Genomic DNA, 20,617 nt, shown 5'->3' with positions numbered 1-20,617 from the left:
GATCTCAGAGCCTCTAACCCCTGCTATTTTTAATCTCTGAAGACAGATTTCTTTATTAAGTCCTCTGTCTGCTTTATTTCTTGTGACATTTCTAACGCCCAGCATCTGTGCTCAGGTCACCCCGACCAACTGACGGGGGAGATAAATCCACAAGGAGAAGAAAGTCTGCTTTGTATTCGTTTTAATTAAAATCTTAACATTATTTCTCCAGGTTATATTTCATTCTCCCTCCTCCTTTTCCCTGACTACATAGATCGGGCGTATTGGGGGAGGAGGCCCTCAATTCTGATTCAGACTGAAGGGAGACGTTTTAAAATAGATATCCCCACAGATTAAATGTAGGTCTGAATCTGATCGTACAGGTCAGATGTGTACGTGCTGTCTCCATATGTTTGTACTTGAGTTCTTAGAAACATGTCATTTCTTTCATACATAATCCAAAATGTCTCAAAAGGAATTCAGTCAATGTTTAAAGATTAATGGATTATAGCTGTCGCATTGGGAAAACCAGGAGTCTGGAAAATGTGTATCTGAGTGAAACATTGACCAAAGTGCGCACTGTGAAACTTTTCCACAAACTTATCCTAGACCTCCTATATTCTTAAACTTTTTCATTATTTGACTAAGCTCTGGCTATAATCTTTGCCTTTGTTCTCTCCCTTAAAGCTATTCAGAGTGAGCAAATAGACTTTATGATATGGACTAATCTCAGGTAGTGAGGTGAGACAGCAGTCTGGGTCACAGAAGGGCTCCAGGGTGACCATGACATCAACATACAGCACATGTACAGGCAGTTCGGTCTGGAATTAATTGGCTAATTCACCCAGCTCATGCTCTGTACTGTATAATCCCACAGCAGTGAACAGTGAGCAATGTGACTTTAGTCCTCCTGACAGTGTGGGGCAATGGTAAGAGAGTGGGAGTCAGGCCAGAGAGCACTCACTGGTTTCACTGGTGCGCTGTCATAAAGCAGACAGCACTGTGGAGAGGAGCCGAGCAAGAAACACTTTTATTAGCCTACACAGGAAGGGGGGGGGGGGCAGTAAAAAGTCTGTGTTGCCACTCCATAGAATAGGGAGTGGGAAAGGTCTACCTTTTAGTATATGTGCACAGCAAATTAGTCAAAGGAACTTCAGTAATTCAACCTTAGGGAGACAATAGGTAAAGGAACTCTTTATGTTTGATTGCACAGTGGAGAGAAGAAAAAAGGGTAGGAAAAAAAACTCAATGAAAACGACTCCCACCTCCCCCTTCAGAGGCCAAGATTATTTTCAGCTGCGAGGGACTGGAGAGATTTACATTAACCCTAAACTCTTCCAGTTCCTTCTTGGCACCGCTCTGCACCGGCCTGCTGCCTTATAATATGCCACCAGTGCCCTGAATAAAAAAATACCGACACATCACTAGCCCCCCCCGCTCCCCGGTGTGATTGGGAGCAGGTGAGCCTAGGAGAGAGTAGACCAGAGCACCCACTGCACTGCGAGGAGAGCCCTGTGCCAGTCCTAAACCATGCCCACCTGTGCCAGGGTGTCTCTGAGTCTGCACCCACCCTGTTACAGCCACAACTACAGACACTACATTAGGGAAGCTTGGCCAGTGGCCACCTAATGTGTGTAAGTGCTACCTAATCGCATCATCACCAATGCAGGAGTGAACCACCACACAACATAATGTGTGCCCTCAGGAGGACAGGATGCCAAGATGTCTGTCCTGTGTTGTGGTGTAACTGTGCTGGTATGAATCATGCTCTTAGATAGCCTCTCTTCCTATTTGGCGTCATGCCTGCCTGCAGTGGTGAACGCTACTGTGCTGCCCATTGGGAGACCTGAGAAGTGTAGTCACTCTGACCACAGATATAGATTACTGGTTTCCAGGCTGCCAGGTGTTTAGCTTGGAGCCGTCCCACAGCCCTGTGGTTAGTGGCTGTTTGGACAGAAACCCTCCAAGTTCCACCTCCACTGGGTACGGGAAAGAGGTTACAGAGAGCTAACCTCCCCTGCTGTCTGGCTCTGTCTGCCTGGACCATGCCCAAACATTGGTGTTTGCCCCCATGGGCTGCTGAGTTATGATGCCAATGGCAACCACATAGCTCAAGGCTGGACAAAGGCCAAGATTAGGTGGGAGGAAGAAGGATCCAGAGAAAAGCGAGAACAATTAGCATCTCGAAAAGGGTTGGGGTCAATTTAATTTCAATTACAGTCAATTCAGGAAGTACGCTGACATTCCAATTCCAATTCAAGTCAATGCTTTTCAATTAGGAAAATGTGTAATTGGAATTTGGTTTACTTTCTGAATTGACTGGAATTTAAATGGAATTGACCCCAACCCCGGTCAATATAAACCAGATGACACAATGCAAAAGTGTGTCTGGCATATGGGTCTTTTGTCCTACAGTAGAGGATGCACATTAATATGACACTCAATGACAATCAATAGCAAAGACTTTAATTTAAGGTCATCAACACCACCATAATATTAAACTACAGTATGTGTATGTATTCATGTTTATTATCATCAGTTTATTATCATCAGAATGCATGATCCTACTCACTTCTTTATTTCACAATCATGTGCACGTGATTCCCACGTGTACCATAGTAGACTTTCTAAACTAAATGATTACTGAGGAATATCAGTCACTCTGGGGTAGTTCAGTGTTTAGTGTAATGACGTGATGACAGATGCGTAAAGCGAATCAGTGTTGTTGTAGGCATGCCTTGTCCGCGGTGAAAGGTTGAAACGGGGAATGGGCAGGGTAAAAGACTGCAGGCTCTGCTTTTAAAAGACTCACGTAGAGTATAAAACTATAGTTTCTTGCCCATTGTGAGACGCTCGACACGAGACAGGCTACATTACGCACAGACGGGGGGAGGGAGAGTTGATATTGAAAAGAAAAGAAACTGACCAGTCACAATTCCAAGTTTACTTCGTCTGGTTGCTTCGGAACACTGCTGATAGATTTGGGCATGTGGGGAACTTTCGGCTAAGTCCGTGATTTTGGTTTTTGTGCGACATCACGGGGTGTCATTGTCAAAAAAAAAAAGACATCCACTTTATTTTTTGCTATTATAACGGTACGTGTAATTTATATATTTACATTTTATGTATTTGGTTGATGATGGAATGCGCTCCCTCTCGGTGACGCAAAAACCTGGACTTTAAGGCATATAAATATTTCACTCACTAGCTCTGCTTTCCAGTCAGCCTGAGCTTTTTAGGAACTTTTCTGCCTGTGCTTTTTTGAGGCCGCGGAAATGGGAGCGTGTCAACGGGACGTTGTGTCCGCGCTTTGCCGAAAAAGTTTCCGTTGGATTGTGCTGCTGCTGTGGCTGACCTCTGCAGCTCATGCCACCTGGAGGACGGGGCTTTACAAATATTCAGCTGGGACCCAACTCAACAGAGAGTCGTCCGCAGCGTCTCAAACCTCTATTTATCAAAAAAGGTATGGATACATGCATGATCATTTATTGTTGTTTATCTTCTAAGTTCGTGTATTAAAGGCTAATTATAACATTTCATGGACATGTTGATGATACTGTAAGTAGGCTAGATCATCATAAGGCATAATAAAACAAACGGGTCAAAGTCTCACTCAAAGGTTCTGTGTCCTTGAAGCATCCGTTCCGATGAACTACCTGCTTTAGTGTGCGTACCATTCATAATGCATATTCACAATGTGACACATTCATAGACTGTGCTACATTTAATGTCCCTAAATAAATACTCTATCCACAACTCATTTTAGTTGACTAAAATGCTATTATTTATTTTCCAATATACTTATAATTAACCTCCTATTGTTATCAATTCCATCCATCTCCTCAAAGTCCCCCTTTCTGCCTGTTTATACAACCAACAATGACAGAGCTTCCCCATCTATATCCTATCCATCTAGCAAATCTCATTGTCTTCTTCACACTGGGGTTTCCTTTTTCCTGTCCAAGCAGCACACTGTCCCATCCTCATTGTCTCTGCGTTCCTGCCTGGCCTGCCCACTGTCGCTCTGGGTGGCCTATTGGCTCCTGTCCTGTGAGAGAAGCGCTGTCTCGAAACTGTGCTCTAGTCTGTCCAGCAGCACCTCTCTCTTCTCTCCAACATCTGCTGCCGCTCAGCTGTCAGGAACCTCCTCACATCTGACCAGGCTCAGTCCTCAGTCCTTTGAGGCTCTTCCACTAAGCCCCATACACATCCTTAACGACAGGCACAAACCACAAACTCAACACTCTCATCTGGGGAGTTATACAATGGGAATGGGTAGTGAATGGACAACACTGGTCTGTTTTATGTTATAATAAAGTGGATCTGCTGAATAAAGGTACTATTTATCATTCTTTGCACAAATATACAAATATTTTGTGTGAACTCATAAGATCTCTGTTTAGTACTCTCTCTGTCAGTGTTTTGTATTTCACCCTCTGTGTGTTCCTCCCCTGTGATCATCAGAGGTGAGTGTTCCACATGACAGCGGGGTTGTTGATGAGGGTGGTTCTGTGAGCAAAGCCATCAGACTAAACACAGAGGGGGAAAACACCAGCTTCCCTTTAGAACAAGTTTTTCACAGAGCCCAGACAGACAATGTGGATGTGATTAAGTTCCCCATCACACTAATATTTACGCTCTCAGGTTCTGAGTGGTGGGGGGCAGTGGGTGGAGGATCCTCACTGTGAAGTGTCCCTGGGAAGTGTCCAGATGGTGCAGAGAGATCCTGGTTTTGGTCCGCTGGTGCTGTGTTCACTACCCCACCCTGAGCCTCTCTCTGTCATTCATGTGCCGTGGTTGGTGGACATGTTTACTAAGCACATGCAGCTGCAGCCCTAATGCATCTGGACTTGGAAGAGGTGAAGTTTACAGTTTACTCGGCTGCTGTTTGAAGGTTACTTGGGCTAGTGGGGAAGGGAGGGAGGGCGCATGGAGGGTGGAGAGGGGGGTATTCTAGTGAGTCAGCCCTGGTCTGAGGATGGGATCAGTGGGTTTCACATGACATTAGAGGAGCTGCATAACTCATCTCCCTCCACCTGCTGTCTGTCTAGGCTGCTTTCTGTAGACAGGCATGTTTATGGTGTGTGTCAACAAGACCAGTTGGGGGCATTACCATTAGCTCTGTGTAGGACAGAGGGCTGTCCTCTCCGCTCACATGGCCATAGTAGGAGCTCTGTAACATTCCTAAAGGCCCAAGTCCTTTGTCCACATACAAGGCATTGAACAATGTATTGACAACAGAGGTACTGAGAGAGATAAAAGTTGATTTCAACAAGGGAAGGGTGGTCAAGAGATAATGAGTATTGGTCAAGAGATAACAATGACTGAAAGAAGTCTCCAGTCATACCTACCTAGTGCTGGATTCAGACCAGCAACCAGAACAGCATAAAAAGGAATCAAAATAAATAGAGACCTGGACCAAGACCGCATCATGAACACGTCAGCAATTGTGTAAAGCACATAAGTAAAAATACTTTAAAGTACTGCTTAAGTAGTTTTTTGGGGAGCTGTACTTTACTTAACTATTTATATTTTTTACAACTTTTACTTCACTACATTCCTAAGGAGAATGATGTACTTTTTACTCCATACATTTTCCCTAACAGCCAAAAGTACTTGTTACATTTTGAATGCTTAACAGGACAGTAAAATGGTCCATTTCACACACTTATCAAGAGAACATCCCTGGTCATCCAAACTGCCTCTGATCTGGCAGGCTCACTAAACACAAATGCTTTGTTTATAAATTATGTCTGAGTGTTGGAGTGTGCCCCTGGCTATCCATAAATTAAAACAATTCTTAATATAACGATTTTTAAATTATCCGTACTGTTTCTTTTACTTTTGATACATAAGTATATTTAAAACAAAATACTTTTTGACCTTTACTCAAGTAGTATTTTACTAGGTGACTTTCACATTTACATGAATCCTTTTCTATTAAGGTATCTTTACTTGTACTCAAGTAGGACTATTGGGTACTTTTTCCACCACTGCACATCAGTATCACACAAACAGGTACATGACATACAATCAGGCAAAAATGACATGTACACGACACAAAGCCTGAAAAATATCACAGTGCAATACGTCAAGCATCAGAGCAAAAAATCACAGAGCTATTACATGTTTCCTAAATATTTTTAAGTAAACCACTATGCATTCTTACAATAGAGGCATGCTGACTAGTGACAGCCAGTGGCAAGTAGAAACACTAAAGTATTAAAGCCATTACAGTATCACAAATAATCGTACTAAACAACTATACTTTCTTACAATAAGGCAATGCAACTAATGACATTGGATAATAGCTAGAAACAACTGCATGCCCCAACAACCTGTTCAATAGAAATAGTACCACCTATGCAAATGGAAGGGGTTAACTGTACTTGAGTGAGCTCTTGACTTGTACCGTCCCTCTGTTGAGTAGCCAGCCCAATGCAGCAGTTTTTTCAACCGTGGCCTTAATGAGGGCTATTGGAGCCAAGCAGAGGGAAGGGTTAAGACAGCAGCTATTTCCTGTGCTGCCTGGGGAGAGGAAGTCATGGTCTGACTGCCAGACAGCCTACTTACTCCCTGTGGGACCTTTAGAACCTGACCCATCACCACCTCCACTCAGCCTCACCACGCATTCTCCTGAACTACCCCCAACAGAGGAGCTGACAGTCACACACACACACACACACACACACACACACACACACACACACACACACACACACACACACACACACACACACACACACACACACACACACACACACACACACACACACACACACACACACACACACACACACACACACACACACACAGGTGAACTCCAACCAGTTGTCTTGGCCACAGCTGGACTGGATGAGGATGGGTCCATTCAGGCTCACTGTGTCAGACTGCTGTGTGATACCCACTTGTCTTCCAAAACCCCTTCAAGGCCTCGCTCTGGTACTTTGATGGTGTCTCGGTGTTTTCATTGGGCGTTCACTGACCCAGGGCAGGGACGTTTATCCAGTATGGGAAGCCCTTTGGCCGGCTCTGCTTGGCCCCCTCCTCTCATTCACCTTGGCCTGACTGGCCCCTGACATGTCCTTTGAACCTGATTGAACCAGCAGCACAATAGGCCACCCCTAATGTCCCCAATTAAACTCTCTCATTCAACACCTCCTCTACACCACTGCAGTATTTGAATCCACAGAGCAGTGCCGTGAAGACCATGAAACTCTCTATATTAGTATTACTTATATCATCTTTACTTTTCTTTGGCGTTATCTTTTTCTATTGATCTCTTTTGCGTTTCTCTATCTCTATTAGTGTGGTTTTCTAAAAGAAAATACCCTTATCTAACTCTATGTTGTATTCTCTGATATCCTTGATAAAAAATCAGTTCTTCTAACTTTCCCTCTAGCTTTGTGCAGAATAATGTATTTCATTTGTCGACTAGATAGTCTAGAAGCTCGCTCTCATTCTTTCCAGGTCGTTCTCTCCAGTATCAAAAGTATCACAAGCTAAAATATACTTAAGTATCAAAAGTAAAAGTGAAAATAATTTAAAATTCCTTATATTAAGCAAACCAGACAGCATAATTTTATTGTTTTTTATTTATTTACGGATAGTCAGGTGCACGCTCCAACACTCAGACATAATCTACAAATGTGTTTCGTGAGTCCATCAGTGTGTGAATTAGACCATTATCAATGTCCTGCTAAGTATTTGTGCATACTTTTGGGTGTAAGGGAAAATGTATGGAATAAATATACATGAATTTCTTTAGGAATGTAGTGAAGTAAAAGTAAAAGTTGTCAGAAATATAAATAGAAAGTACAGATACCCCAAAAATCAACTTAAGTAGTACTTTCAAGTATTTTTAATTAAGTATTTTACACCACTGTTAATAAGGCTAGGGGTTCCTCGACAACATCCGCTGAAAAGGCAGAGCGCGAAATTCAAAAATATTGAAGTAAATATTGGTTAATGCAACCGCTGTGTCAGATTTCAAAAAAGATTTACGAAAAAAGCACACCATGCAATAATCTGAGTACGGTGCTCAGACACAAAAACAAGCCATACAGATACCCGCCATGTTGTGGAGTCAACAGAAGTCAGAAATAGCATTATAAATATTCACTTACCTTTGATGATTTTCATCAGAATGCACTCCCAGGAATCCCAGTTCCACAATAAATGTTTGTTTTGTTCGATAAAGTCCATCATTTATGTCCAAATACCTCATTTATGTTAGCGCGTTTAGTTCACAAATCCAAACTCACAAGGCGCGGGCAAGTCCAGGCAAAAGTTCAGACGAAAAGTCCAAAAAGTTACATTACAGGTCGTAGAAACATGTCAAATGATGTATAGAATCAATCTTTAGGATGTTTTTAACATAAATCTTCAATAATGTTTCAACTGGAGAATTCCTTTGTCTTTAGAAAGGAAAAGGAACGCACCTACCTCTCACGGGCGCACGCGAGACTGAGCTCATGGCACTCTGCCAGACCTCTTACTCAATCAGCTCTTATTCTCTCCTCCTTCACAGTAGAAGCCTGAAACAAGGTTCTAAAGACTGTTGACATCTAGTGGAAGCCTTAGGAAGTGCAATATGACCCCATTTACACTGTATATTTGATAGGCAATGAGTTACAAACCTCAGATTTCCCAGATTTCCCACTGTGCCTTTGGACCCACAGTGCATCCTAATTGGTCCATCCTCTAACCCCTTGTCTGTCCTACTGGGGGCTTTCTTTGTGAACTCTATGGTAAAATGACCTCTGCCTCCTCCTCTCCTCCTCCTCTCCTCTCCTCTCGTCTGGCTGTCTGCCAAATCTGTCTATTGTCATTTGTTCTCCACAAGCGCTTTTCCCACAGCCAGAAATCTAGAGAAATTCTGTGAGATTTTTTATCATACTAAATGTAATATTTTTTTGCATTCTACCCTCATCACACAGCATAGGGGTGGAGAAAGAGGGGAAGAAGGGGGGCTGGGATTCTTCAACTCTGTCCCAAAGGCAGAGAGTTATTGAGAGGGAGAGGGACTGAAACAGGAAGTTCAGTGGCGAATGCACCTGGACGTTATTCACCCTAACCTGGCCTTCTTCTGTACTCTGTGAGCCTGCCTGCATCAACTACTTTTTCTTTCTCTTTGCATCTGAGGGCTTGGCTCTGGGGTTGTTCCTCTCTTTATCTCTCTCACTCTCTCTGTTGTTGTTCATCTCTTTCCAATGTCTCTCTTAAAGCTTGAAGTGTTATTACCTAACTATATATGGTCTTGAAGGAGCCTCCTTGTGTTAACAGTCCCCAGCCACACTGCAGTGAGGGGACAACAGCAGCAAATCTCTTTTTGAAGAGTAGAATCTTGTCATCAGCATCATGCTCCCCCCTCTATTTTACTGTCTTGGCGAGATCTTTCTCCCTTATGGATTTCTATTTTCTTTCTCCTTCTAAACATTGGCTGTGATCTGTTTGAGTGCTCATGGTGCTTTGTGATTTACATGGTTTTGGCCCGGCATCAGGAGTAAAGGAGGGAGGCAGGGAGGGAAGCTGGCAGGAAGGGAGGGAGTGTGGGGTGTTTGCAGAGAGACCTGATACCCACTGTGGGCCTGCCTGCCTGCCTGGTGCCAGTGCCAGTTAAACACAGCCGTGCTGTTGGGTTTCACACCTTGTACCCTTGGGAACAGCTCAACGCTGTAGAAGGTTTGCACTAGAGGTCTTCACGGGTCCAAAAAGTTGGACCTGTTTCGAAATTGATCTGTAGCTTTCCCACCCGACCTAATGTGCATAAATATACTGTATATATTTTTAAACATAGACCCGTTCCGAAAGAGGCACATTGGAAAAACAGACCCAAACAGACAAGACACGTGCAGGTTTGGATCCAAGAGAGCAGTAAACTTAGGTTTGACATGTAAACAACAAATGCTGAGTGTTCATATTCATGTTTAAAGGACCAAATAATGAAAGACAAGCGCTGTAGTTTTAAGTTCCACAAAGTGGCTGTCGAAGAGGTGAAAACATTGCTGCTGTCTATAAATAAGTACAAACCACCTGGTACCGACACCTGGATGGTAAATTGCTAAACATTGGTATCGGAATACATTTTGACTACATATTGTGTGTATGTACTGATATGTAGGCTATGTTTGATGTTTTAAATGTATGTATTTCAGTCCTGGACTAATACTATTCTGTACTATGTATTGTGTCATGTTTCATGTGGACCCCAGGAAGAGTAGCGGCTGATGGGGATCCTTACAAATACCATATACCCAATTCATTTGTGAGAGTAGAAAGAAAGAGAGAGAAAGAAATCTCCCACCGGGCGCTGCCAGCGCCATCAAATGACTGAAAATGGCCAAATGATCCACAGTTACTTGTCCTTAAAACCTGCCTAAAACATATTACAAAATAATATTTGTTGTGTTTCGTTGTGTAGGATATTCAAAACTTTATAGCCTATTATTTTATTAATTTTTACTTTCCTAAAACAATAATTGTCCACCTCACGGTTCAGCTGTCAGAGATTTGAGCACTAAATGCATCAGGGCACTACATACAGATAAGCCTATAGGCTTAGGAATCTCCACTCTACACTATATTTATATATTTTATAAATATAATGCTTAGGCATCTCCACTCTACAGTATATTTATATATTTTATAAATATAATGCTTAGGCATCTCCACTCTACAGTATATTTATATATTTTATAAATATAATGCTTAGGCATCTCTACTCTACACTATATTTATATATTTTATAAATATAATGCTTAGGCATCTCCACTCTACAGTATATTTATATATTTTATAAATATAATGCTTAGGCATCTCCACTCTACAGTATATTTATATATTTTATAAATATAATGCTTAGGCATCTCCACTCTACAGTATATTTATATATTTTATAAATATAATGCTTAGGCATCTCCACTCTACTGTATATTTATATATTTTATAAATATAATGCTTAGTCATCTCCACTCTACAGTATATTTATATATTTTATAAATATAATGCTTAAGCGTCTCCACTCTACAGTATATTTATATATTTTATAAATATAATGCTTAGGCGTCTCCACTCTACACTATATTTATATATTTTATAAATATAATGCTTAGGCATCTCCACTCTACAGTATATTTATATATTTTATAAATATAATGCTTAGGCGTCTCCACTCTACACTATATTTATATATTTTATAAATATAATGCTTAGCGTCTCCACTCTACACTATATTTATATATTTTATAGATATAATGCTTAGGCGTCTCCACTCTACAGTATATTTATATATTTTATAAATATAATGCTTAGCGTCTCCACTCTACACTATATTTATATATTTTATAAATATAATGCTTAGCGTCTCCACTCTACACTATATTTATATATTTTATAAATATAATGCTTAGCGTCTCCACTCTACAGTATATTTATATATTTTATAAATATAATGCTTAGCGTCTCCACTCTACACTATATTTATATATTTTATAAATATAATGCTTAGGCGTCTCCACTCTACACTATATTTATATATTTTATAAATATAATGCTTAGGCGTCTCCACTCTACAGTATATTTATATATTTTATAACTATAATGCTTAGACGTCTCCACTCTACAGTATATTTATATATTTTATAAATATAATGCTTAGGTGTCTCCACTCTACACTATATTTATATATTTTATAAATATAATGCTTAGGCGTCTCCACTCTACACTATATTTATATATTTTATAAATATAATGCTTAGGTGTCTCCACTCTACAGTATATTTATATATTTTATAAATATAATGCTTAGGCGTCTCCACTCTACACTATATTTATATATTTTATAAATATAATGCTTAGCGTCTCCACTCTACAGTATATTTATATATTTTATAAATATAATGCTTAGGCGTCTCCACTCTACAGTATATTTATATATTTTATAAATATAATGCTTAGCGTCTCCACTCTACACTATATTTATATATTTTATAAATATAATGCTTAGCGTCTCCACTCTACAGTATATTTATATATTTTATAACTATAATGCTTAGACGTCTCCACTCTACACTATATTTATATATTTTATAAATATAATGCTTAGGCATCTCCACTCTACACTATATTTATATATTTTATAAATATAACGCTTAGGCGTCTCCACTCTACACTATATTTATATATTTTATAAATATAACGCTTAGGTGTCTCCACTCTACAGTATATTTATATATTTTATAAATATAATGCTTAGCGTCTCCACTCTACACTATATTTATATATTTTATAAATATAACGCTTAGCGTCTCCACTCTACAGTATATTTATATATTTTATAAATATAACGCTTAGCGTCTCCACTCTACAGTATATTTATATATTTTATAAATATAATGCTTAGGCGTCTCCACTCTACAGTATATTTATATATTTTATAAATATAATGCTTAGGCGTCTCCACTCTACAGTATATTTATATATTTTATAACTATAATGCTTAGACGTCTCCACTCTACACCATATTTATATATTTTATAAATATAATGCTTAGGCATCTCCACTCTACACTATATTTATATATTTTATAAATATAACGCTTAGGCATCTCCACTCTACACTATATTTATATATTTTATAACTATAATGCTTAGGTGTCTCCACTCTACAGTATATTTATATATTTTATAAATATGATGCTTAGGCATCTCCACTCTACACTATATTTATATATTTTATAAATATAACGCTTAGGCATCTCCACTCTACACTATATTTATATATTTTATAACTATAATGCTTAGGTGTCTCCACTCTACAGTATATTTATATATTTTATAAATATGATGCTTAGGCATCTCCACTCTACACTATATTTATATATTTTATAAATATAATGCTTAGGCCTAGCCCTAGAGAGACCGAGAGAAATATAGAGAAATGTTCCTGACACCGACATGCATTTATACTTGTCAGATAGGCTACTATTGCTATAGAGATTTAGGTGTACAGAAGGATAAGCATTATTGTTAGAATAAAGTCTGGTAGACCTAAAACCTTCTTCCTCAGCTCAAGTTCAACTGTCAGAGTCAGTTGAAACACTGGTGCGCATTGCCTTCATAAGCCTGCAGTAGTCAAACCTAATAATAGTCATACCACACCAAACCTTCACAAAAGTTTCTTAACTTTATTAGAGTAATACCAAAAGTAGACCTAAGTCAAGTCATACATGCAAGTGTTTATATTGCAGCATTAAATAAAGTTTTGCATCTCGCCCTCTTTTGTTTTTCCTTTTTATGGTTTTGAGTGCGAGTAGCCCCAGGCCTACCAGTAATTCTCTTATATTGCGGCAACATAACATAACATGAACAAAGAAAATGGCATTAGACACGTGTACCTTGTGCTGGGGACAATAAAAGTCCACTAGAATGTGCAGTTTTGTCACACAACCCAATGCCACAAGTTTTGAGGGAGAGGGCAATTGGCATCCTGACGGCAGAAATGTCCACCAGAACTTTTGCCAGAGAATTTTATGTTCATTACGCTACCATAAGCTTGTGATATCCAATTGGTAGTTACAAACTTGTAACTCATCGCAGCAACTCCCCAACGGACTCGGGAGAGGCGAAGGTCGAGAGTCATGCGTCCTCCGGAAACATGACCTGCCAAGCCGCGCTGCTTCTTCTGCACCAATGTGTCAGAGGAAACACTGTCCAACTGACAACCGAAGTCAGGTTGCAGCACCCGACCTTTCACAAGGAGTCACTAGAGAATGATGAGCCAAGAAAATCCACCGGCCAAACCCTCCCCTAACTCGGATGACACTGGAGCAAGCGTACGCCGCCCAAGGGGCTCCACATCCGTGGCTGTGACAGAGTCTGGTATCGAACCTGAGGCTGTAGTGGCGCCTCAGCAGTACAATACAGTGCCTTAGACCGCTGCGCCAGTTGGGAGGCCGTTTTAGAGAATTTGGCAGTAAGTCCAATCGGCCTCACAACAGCAGACCATGTGTGACCACGTGTAACCACGCCAGCCCAGGACCTCCACATCCGGCTTCTTCACCTGTGGGATCGTCTGAGACCAGCCACCCAGACAGCTAATGAAACTGTGGGTTTGCACTTCTGAAGAATTTCTACACAAACTGTCAGAAACTATCTCAGAGAAGCTCATCTGTGTGCTTGATGTCCTCACCAGGGTCTTGACCTGACTGTAATTCGGTGTTGTAACCTACTTCAGTTGGCAAATGGCCACTGCCATGCTGGAGAAGTGTCCTCCTCATGAATGAATCCCGGTTTCAACTGTACCGGGCAGATGGCAGGCACCGTGTATGTCATTGTGTGGGCAAGCAGTTTGCCGATGTCAATGTTGTGAACTTGGTGCTCCATGGTGGCGGTGGGGTTAGGGTATGAGCAGGCATGAGCTACGTACAACGAAAACAATTACATTTTATCAAAGGCAATTGGAATGCACAGAAATACTGTGAGATGCTGAGGCCCATTGTTATGCCATTAGTCCACCACAATTGCCTCATGTTTCAGCATTATAATGCATGTCCCGATGTTGCAAGGATCTGTACATGATTCCTGGAAGCTGAAAATGTCCCATTTCTTCCATGGCCTGCATACTCATCAGACATGTCAACCATTGAGCATGTTTGGGATTCTCTGGATTGACGTGTATGACAGCGTTTCCAGTTCCCGCCAATATCCAGCAGCTTCGCACAGCCATTGAAGAGGGGTGGGACAACATTCCACAGGCCACGTTTCCTAGACGTTTCCACTTCACAATAACAGCACTTACAGTTGACCGGGGCATCTCTAGCATGGCAGAACTTTGACGAACTGACTTGTTGGAAAGGTGGCATCCTAAGACTGTGCCATGTTGAAAGTCCCTGTGCTCTTCAGTACGGGCCATTCTACTGTCAATGTTTGTCCATGGAGATTGCATGGCAGTGTGCTCGGTTTTATACACCTGTCAGCAATGGGTGTGGCTGAAATAGCTGAATCCACTCATTTGAAGGGATGTCCACATACTTGCTGCACGAAATCTAAGGAAGTCTCTAGATTTACTCGCCTGAAGTAGAATGTCTTATGATGAACTGTAGACCACACTATTTGCCAAGAGGGTTTAAATCTATACTTTTCGTGGCTGTCTATTTACCACGACAGATGGATGCTGGCACTAAGACCGCACTCAGTCAGCTGTATAAGGAAATAAACAAACAGGAAACCACTCACCCAGATGCGGCGTTCCCAGTGGCCGGAGGCTTTAATACAGGGAAACTTAAATCAGTTTTACCTAATCTCTATCAACATGTTAAATGCGCAAAAAGAGGGGGAAAAATTCTAGATTACCTGTACTCCACACACAGAGACACGTACAAAGCTCTCCCTCGCCCTCCATTTGGTAAATCTGACCACAATTCTATCCTCCTGATTCCTGCTTACCAGCGAAAATTAAAGCAGAAAGCACCACAGTCTATAAAAAAGTGGTCAGATGAAGCAGATGCTAGACTACAGGACTGTTTTGCTATCACAGAATGGAATATGTTCTGGGATTCTTCCGATTGCATTGAGGAGTACACCACATCAGTCACTGGCTTTATCAATAAGTGCATCGAGGACATCATCCTCACAGTGACTGTACCTGTACCTACCCCAACCAGAAGCCATGGATTACAGGCAACATTCGCCCTGGGCTAAAGGGTAGAGCTGCCGCTTTCAAGATGCGGGACTCTAACCCGGAAGCTTATAAGAAATCCTGCTATGCCCTCCGACGAACCATCAAACAGGCAAAGCACCAGTACAGGGCTAAGATTGAATCGTACAACACCGGCTCCGATGCTCGTCTTATGTAGCAGGGCTTGCAAACTATTACACACTACAAATGGGAAGCACAGTCGCGAGCTGCCCAGTGACACGAGCCTACCAGACGAGCTAAATCACTTCTATGCTTGCTTCGAGGTAAGCAACACAGAAGCATGCATGAAAGCATCAGCTGTTCAGGACGACTGTGTGATCACGCTCTCCATAGCCAAAGCCGACGTGAGTAAGACCTTTAAACAGGTCAACATTCACAAGGCCGCGAGGTCAGACGGATTACCAGGACGTGTGCTCCAGGCATGTGCTGTTCAACTGGCAGGTGTCTTCACTGACATTTTCAACATGACACAATCTCTGTTGCACTCCACACTGCCCTTTCCCACCTGGACATAAGGGACACCTATGTGAGAGTGCTATTCATTGACTTCAGCTCAGTGTTCAACACCATAGTACCCTAAAAGCTCATCACTAAGCTAAGGAACCTAGGACTAAACACCTCCATCTGCAACTGGATCCTAGACTTCCTGACGGGCCGCCCCCAGGTGGTGAGGGTAGGTAGCAACACATCTGTCACGTTGGTCCTAAACACTGGTGCCCCTCAGGGGTGCGTGCTTAGTCCCCTCCTGTACTCCCTGTTCACCCATGACTGCATGGCCAGGCACGACTCCAACACCTTCATTAAGTTTGCAGATGACACAACAGTGGTAGGCCTGATCACTGACAACAATGGGACAACCAATAGGGAGGAGGTCAGAGACCTGGCCGGGTTGTGTCAGGATAACAACCTATCCCTCAACGTAACCAAGACTAAGGAGATGATTGTGGACTACAGGAAAAGGAGGACCGAGCATCACCCCCATTCTCATCGACGGGGCTGTAGTGGAGCAGGTTGAGAGCTTCAAGTTTCTTGGTGTCCACATCACCAACAAACTAGAATGATCCAAACACACCAAGACAGTCATGAAAAGGGCACAACAAAGTCTATTCCCCCTCAGGAAACTAAAAAATATTTGGCATGGGTCCTCAGATCCTCAAAAGGTTTTACAGCTGCAACATCGAGAGCATGGTTGCATCACTGCCTGGTACGGCAACTGCTCGGCCTCTGACCGCAAGGCACTACAGAGGGTAGTGCGTATGGCCCAGTACATCACTAGGGATAAGCTACCTGCCATCCAGGACCTCTACACCAGGCGGTGTCAGAGGAAGGCCCTAAAAATTGTCAAAGACCCCAGCCACACCAGTCACAGACTGTTCTCGCTACTACCGGATAGCAAGCGGTACCGGTGCGCCAAGTTTAGGACCAAAGGCTTCTCAACAGCTCAACCCCCAAGCCATAAGACTCCTGAACAGGTAATCAAATGGTTACCCAGACTATTTGCATTGTGTGTCCCCCCAACCCCTCTTTTACGTTGTTGCTACTCTCTGTTTATCATATATGCATAGTCACTTTAACAATACATTCATGTACATACTACCTCAATTAGCCCGACAAAACACATTGGCTACCCGGACTATCTTCATTGTGTCCCGCCACCGACCACCCGCCAACCCCTCTTTTACGCTACTGCTACTCTCTCTTTATTTACATTTACATTTAAGTCATTTAGCAGACGCTCTTATCCAGATATGCATTGTCACTTTAACCATACCTACATGTACATACTACCTCAATTGGCCTGACTCACTAGTGCCTGTATAGAGCCTCACTACTGTATATAGCCTCGCCACTTTTATATCTTTTTACTCTGGTTTTTTATTTCTTTACTTGTCTATTGTTCACCTAATACCTATTTTTTACTTAGAAATTGCACTGTTGGTTAGGGCCTGTAAGTAAGCATTTCACTGTTTTACCTGCTGTATTCAGCGCACGTGACAAATAAACTTTGATTTGACTTGATTTGCATTGGACCTTTAACCCTACCTGACCACAGCTCTGTCGAGACTGAATGGTACTACTGTGTGACTTCACCTGGCTTCGGGAACGTGGAGGCTCTTACAGTGTTAAATAGGGAAAGTGACAGTAGCTGTTGTCGTGGTCTGTGTCAGATGGATCGGGTTTCCCCTAGGATTTTTTTCAGCAGCGGTGGCAGAGTTAGCAGGGGTGGGCGTTTTCCTGGGGTATACGTCTCTATAGCTACACAGTAGATGGTGCGCCACTGACTCTGCTTAAAGCATATTGGGAAACCTCTGGGTGGATGTATAAGAAGCAAGAGTTTAGCACTAGCATCCAGAAGTATGTTAGTTAGACGAAAAACATGGAAAGAAAGACTTCATTGTTCTGCTTGTGCTAATTCACCATGAAAGAGATCATTGTGTTTGCACAATTACGCATATTAAGTGTGTAGGTGGGAGGAAGACCTGTGCTCACGCATGGCCACTAGGAGCTGCCAACAGTGACCTGCTGCATCCCACCTCCCCTCGTCTGTCTTCTAACGCCAATAAGTGGCATTTAGGATTTTATGCCCTTGGAAATGGCTCAAATAGTTCAAACTGGTTCCCTATATCATACAGCCCTAGTAGGGGCTTGTGTAATAAGTAATCCTTATTACACCCCCCCCCCCCTTTTAAGATTTAGATGCACTATTGTAAAGTGACTGTTCCACTGGATCTCATAAGGTGAATGCACCAATTTGTAAGTCGCTCTGGATAAGAGCGTCTGCTAAATGACTTAAATGTAAATGTAAATGTGTACGGACACCACAGCATGTGTGGGTGGATTGTTACTGTGAGCTGTTTTAGGGCTGCTCAGCATCTTATGCCCTTGGCATTGTCCAGCAGTGTACACACACACACACAGTCTCACACACATTCAGTACAGTCATTGGTTGAAACATTGTGACTCCAGTGTTACTGTATCACATCTATTCAGCCCTAGCCATATGAGGGTAATCAGGGTATTTGTGCACTTCATTGTTAATAAAAGACTGCTAACACATGTTTCGTGGAATAGCCTCCGTGTGTTCCTCATACGTTACATTTCTCTAAGTGCCGCTACATGTTTCCTTGATTTATGGTTGTCGGGATGGGGGATGAGGAAAAAATATGATTTAATCCATTTTAGATTAAGGCTGTAACGTAACAAAATCTGGAAAAAGTGAAGGGTTCTGAATCCTTTCCGAATGCACTGTAGGACATGTTTAACGAATACCATGGAGAGGTTTTCCCCTTTATTTCTGTGTATTGTTTCCCTTGTTAGCATTTTCTTCCGACCAATAATGCAGTGATTGAAACCATCCCATAGCTCCTCTCCTAATCCGACTCAAATATCTATTCTACACGGCACAGCCCAGGGAAACAGATCTAGTCCTGGTTGACTAACATGGACAAGAGCTGGTCCAGGCTAACTGATACACTACTGCACTGACTCCCTGTTCTTTGTCCTTGGTTGCATATGGTTCAAAAGAGGTCTGAAAACCAAGAGCTTCGCTAGTAGTGAGAGCTTCATAAGTAGCGAGAGTAAGTGTACAAAGCCTTTATAGAGACTATATAAAACTTGAGGTAAATGTGTATAACTTATTCGTAAAAGACACGGTTTGACTAATGAGGGCTTCAGCATCTGATGTTGACCTGTGACCTCTGGGTAAGCTGTTTTCCTGGCAGGTCATCCCGCTCCCAGCCTTTCCAGCTGTGCAAAGCAATTCCTGATAACGTATTACGAAAGGAGTCGTCTTGGAAAAGGAGTGGGCCTCTATTAGCCTGTGTTTGAAAACTCACTCTATTCTCTGTGTGAGACCCTGCCCCCTCTGGTCCCCCTCAGTGACTCTGCCTCTTCTGAGACCCAGGCGGGAAAAAGCCAGCGGATGTGTATTGATAGGGGAAAGACCGCAATATAAACACAACCTACAATGCACTCCCGCAAGTGTCACGGCTGATTGAACTCATGTAAACACCAGAAGGACTTTGAAAAGAAAGAGGGCAGAGAATGAGAAAAGAGATTCAAATCCCAGAGTAGACGGCTTACTGAGTGCGAGGGTACGGCTAATTTCCCTTTGTGTGTGTGTGTGTGTGTGTGTGTGTGTGTGTGTGTGTGTGTGTGTGTGTGTGTGTGTGTGTGTGTGTGTGTGTGTGTGTGTCTGTGTGTGTGTGTGTGTGTGTGTGTGTGTGTGTGTGTGTGTGTGTGTGTGTGTGTGTGTGTGTGTGTGTGTGTGTGTGTGTGTGTGTGTGTGTTTGAGAGAGGGAGAGAGAGATTGCAGGGTGTGTGTTTTTATCAGATAATGATATGACCACCTGTGGCTTGTATTTTTTGTTGTTGTACAGTTGTGGAGCCAATAGTGTGTTTCTCTTACCCTTTGTCTTGTTGAATTTGAGTGTGCATGCTAAACCTGCTCTGTGTGTCCCACTTTCTCCCTCTCTCTCCCTCTCTTTCTCTCTCTCTTCCTCTTTCCTCTCTCTCAGGAACTGGTGTCCCCATACGGTCACCAAGACAGTGACTTGCCAGGTGCAGAATGGGACAACCCTGCAGCGTGTCTACCAGACATGTCGCTGGCCACAGGGATGCACAGGGGGCAGGTGAGTCTGGGACCTCTTATCCAAAACACTGCATGTCAAAACCTCACCAAACACACCCGACATCTACACCTTGATGAATGAGCCACAAGATCAGAGGAACTGTTTCCTCCTTACACTGTTTGTGATGTTGGCCTGTGTGTGTTCCCCAGCTACCGGACAGTGGTCAGACCCTCCTATAAGGTGGTGTACCGTACCATCAACTCTCTGGAGTGGAAGTGCTGTCCAGGCTACAGCGGCACGGCCTGTGAAGAAGGTAAGAGGGCAACAGAGGTCAACATCTTCTGGGATTTATGCACTTACAGATTTCT

The 20,617-nt window shown here is 42.3% G+C and overlaps 1 protein-coding gene across 3 annotated transcripts in view; it reads left to right on the top strand.

Moving 5' to 3' along the window:
• The first annotated feature begins 2,648 nt into the window (after nucleotides 1-2,648).
• The window catches only part of LOC118358395 (EMI domain-containing protein 1-like), a 104,202-nt gene continuing 86,233 nt past the window's right edge, over nucleotides 2,649-20,617 (top strand). Inside the window, exons 1-4 of one of the 3 annotated variants that reach the window (XM_035736183.2) lie at nucleotides 2,649-3,074; nucleotides 3,246-3,442; nucleotides 20,196-20,309; nucleotides 20,459-20,562. In XM_035736183.2, coding sequence (XP_035592076.1) covers nucleotides 3,255-3,442; nucleotides 20,196-20,309; nucleotides 20,459-20,562 — 406 coding nt within the window. In that variant the 5' untranslated portion in view covers nucleotides 2,649-3,074; nucleotides 3,246-3,254. Of the gene's footprint in view, nucleotides 3,443-20,195; nucleotides 20,310-20,458; nucleotides 20,563-20,617 lie in introns of all 3 variants that reach the window. The other 2 variants (XM_035736182.2, XM_035736184.2) reach the window with 2 other exon arrangements.

This window comes from Oncorhynchus keta, chromosome 25, assembly GCF_023373465.1.
Source record: "Oncorhynchus keta strain PuntledgeMale-10-30-2019 chromosome 25, Oket_V2, whole genome shotgun sequence".
In the NCBI taxonomy this organism is placed as follows: Eukaryota; Metazoa; Chordata; class Actinopteri; order Salmoniformes; family Salmonidae; genus Oncorhynchus; species Oncorhynchus keta.
This window is presented reverse-complemented; position numbering and strand designations above follow the sequence as displayed.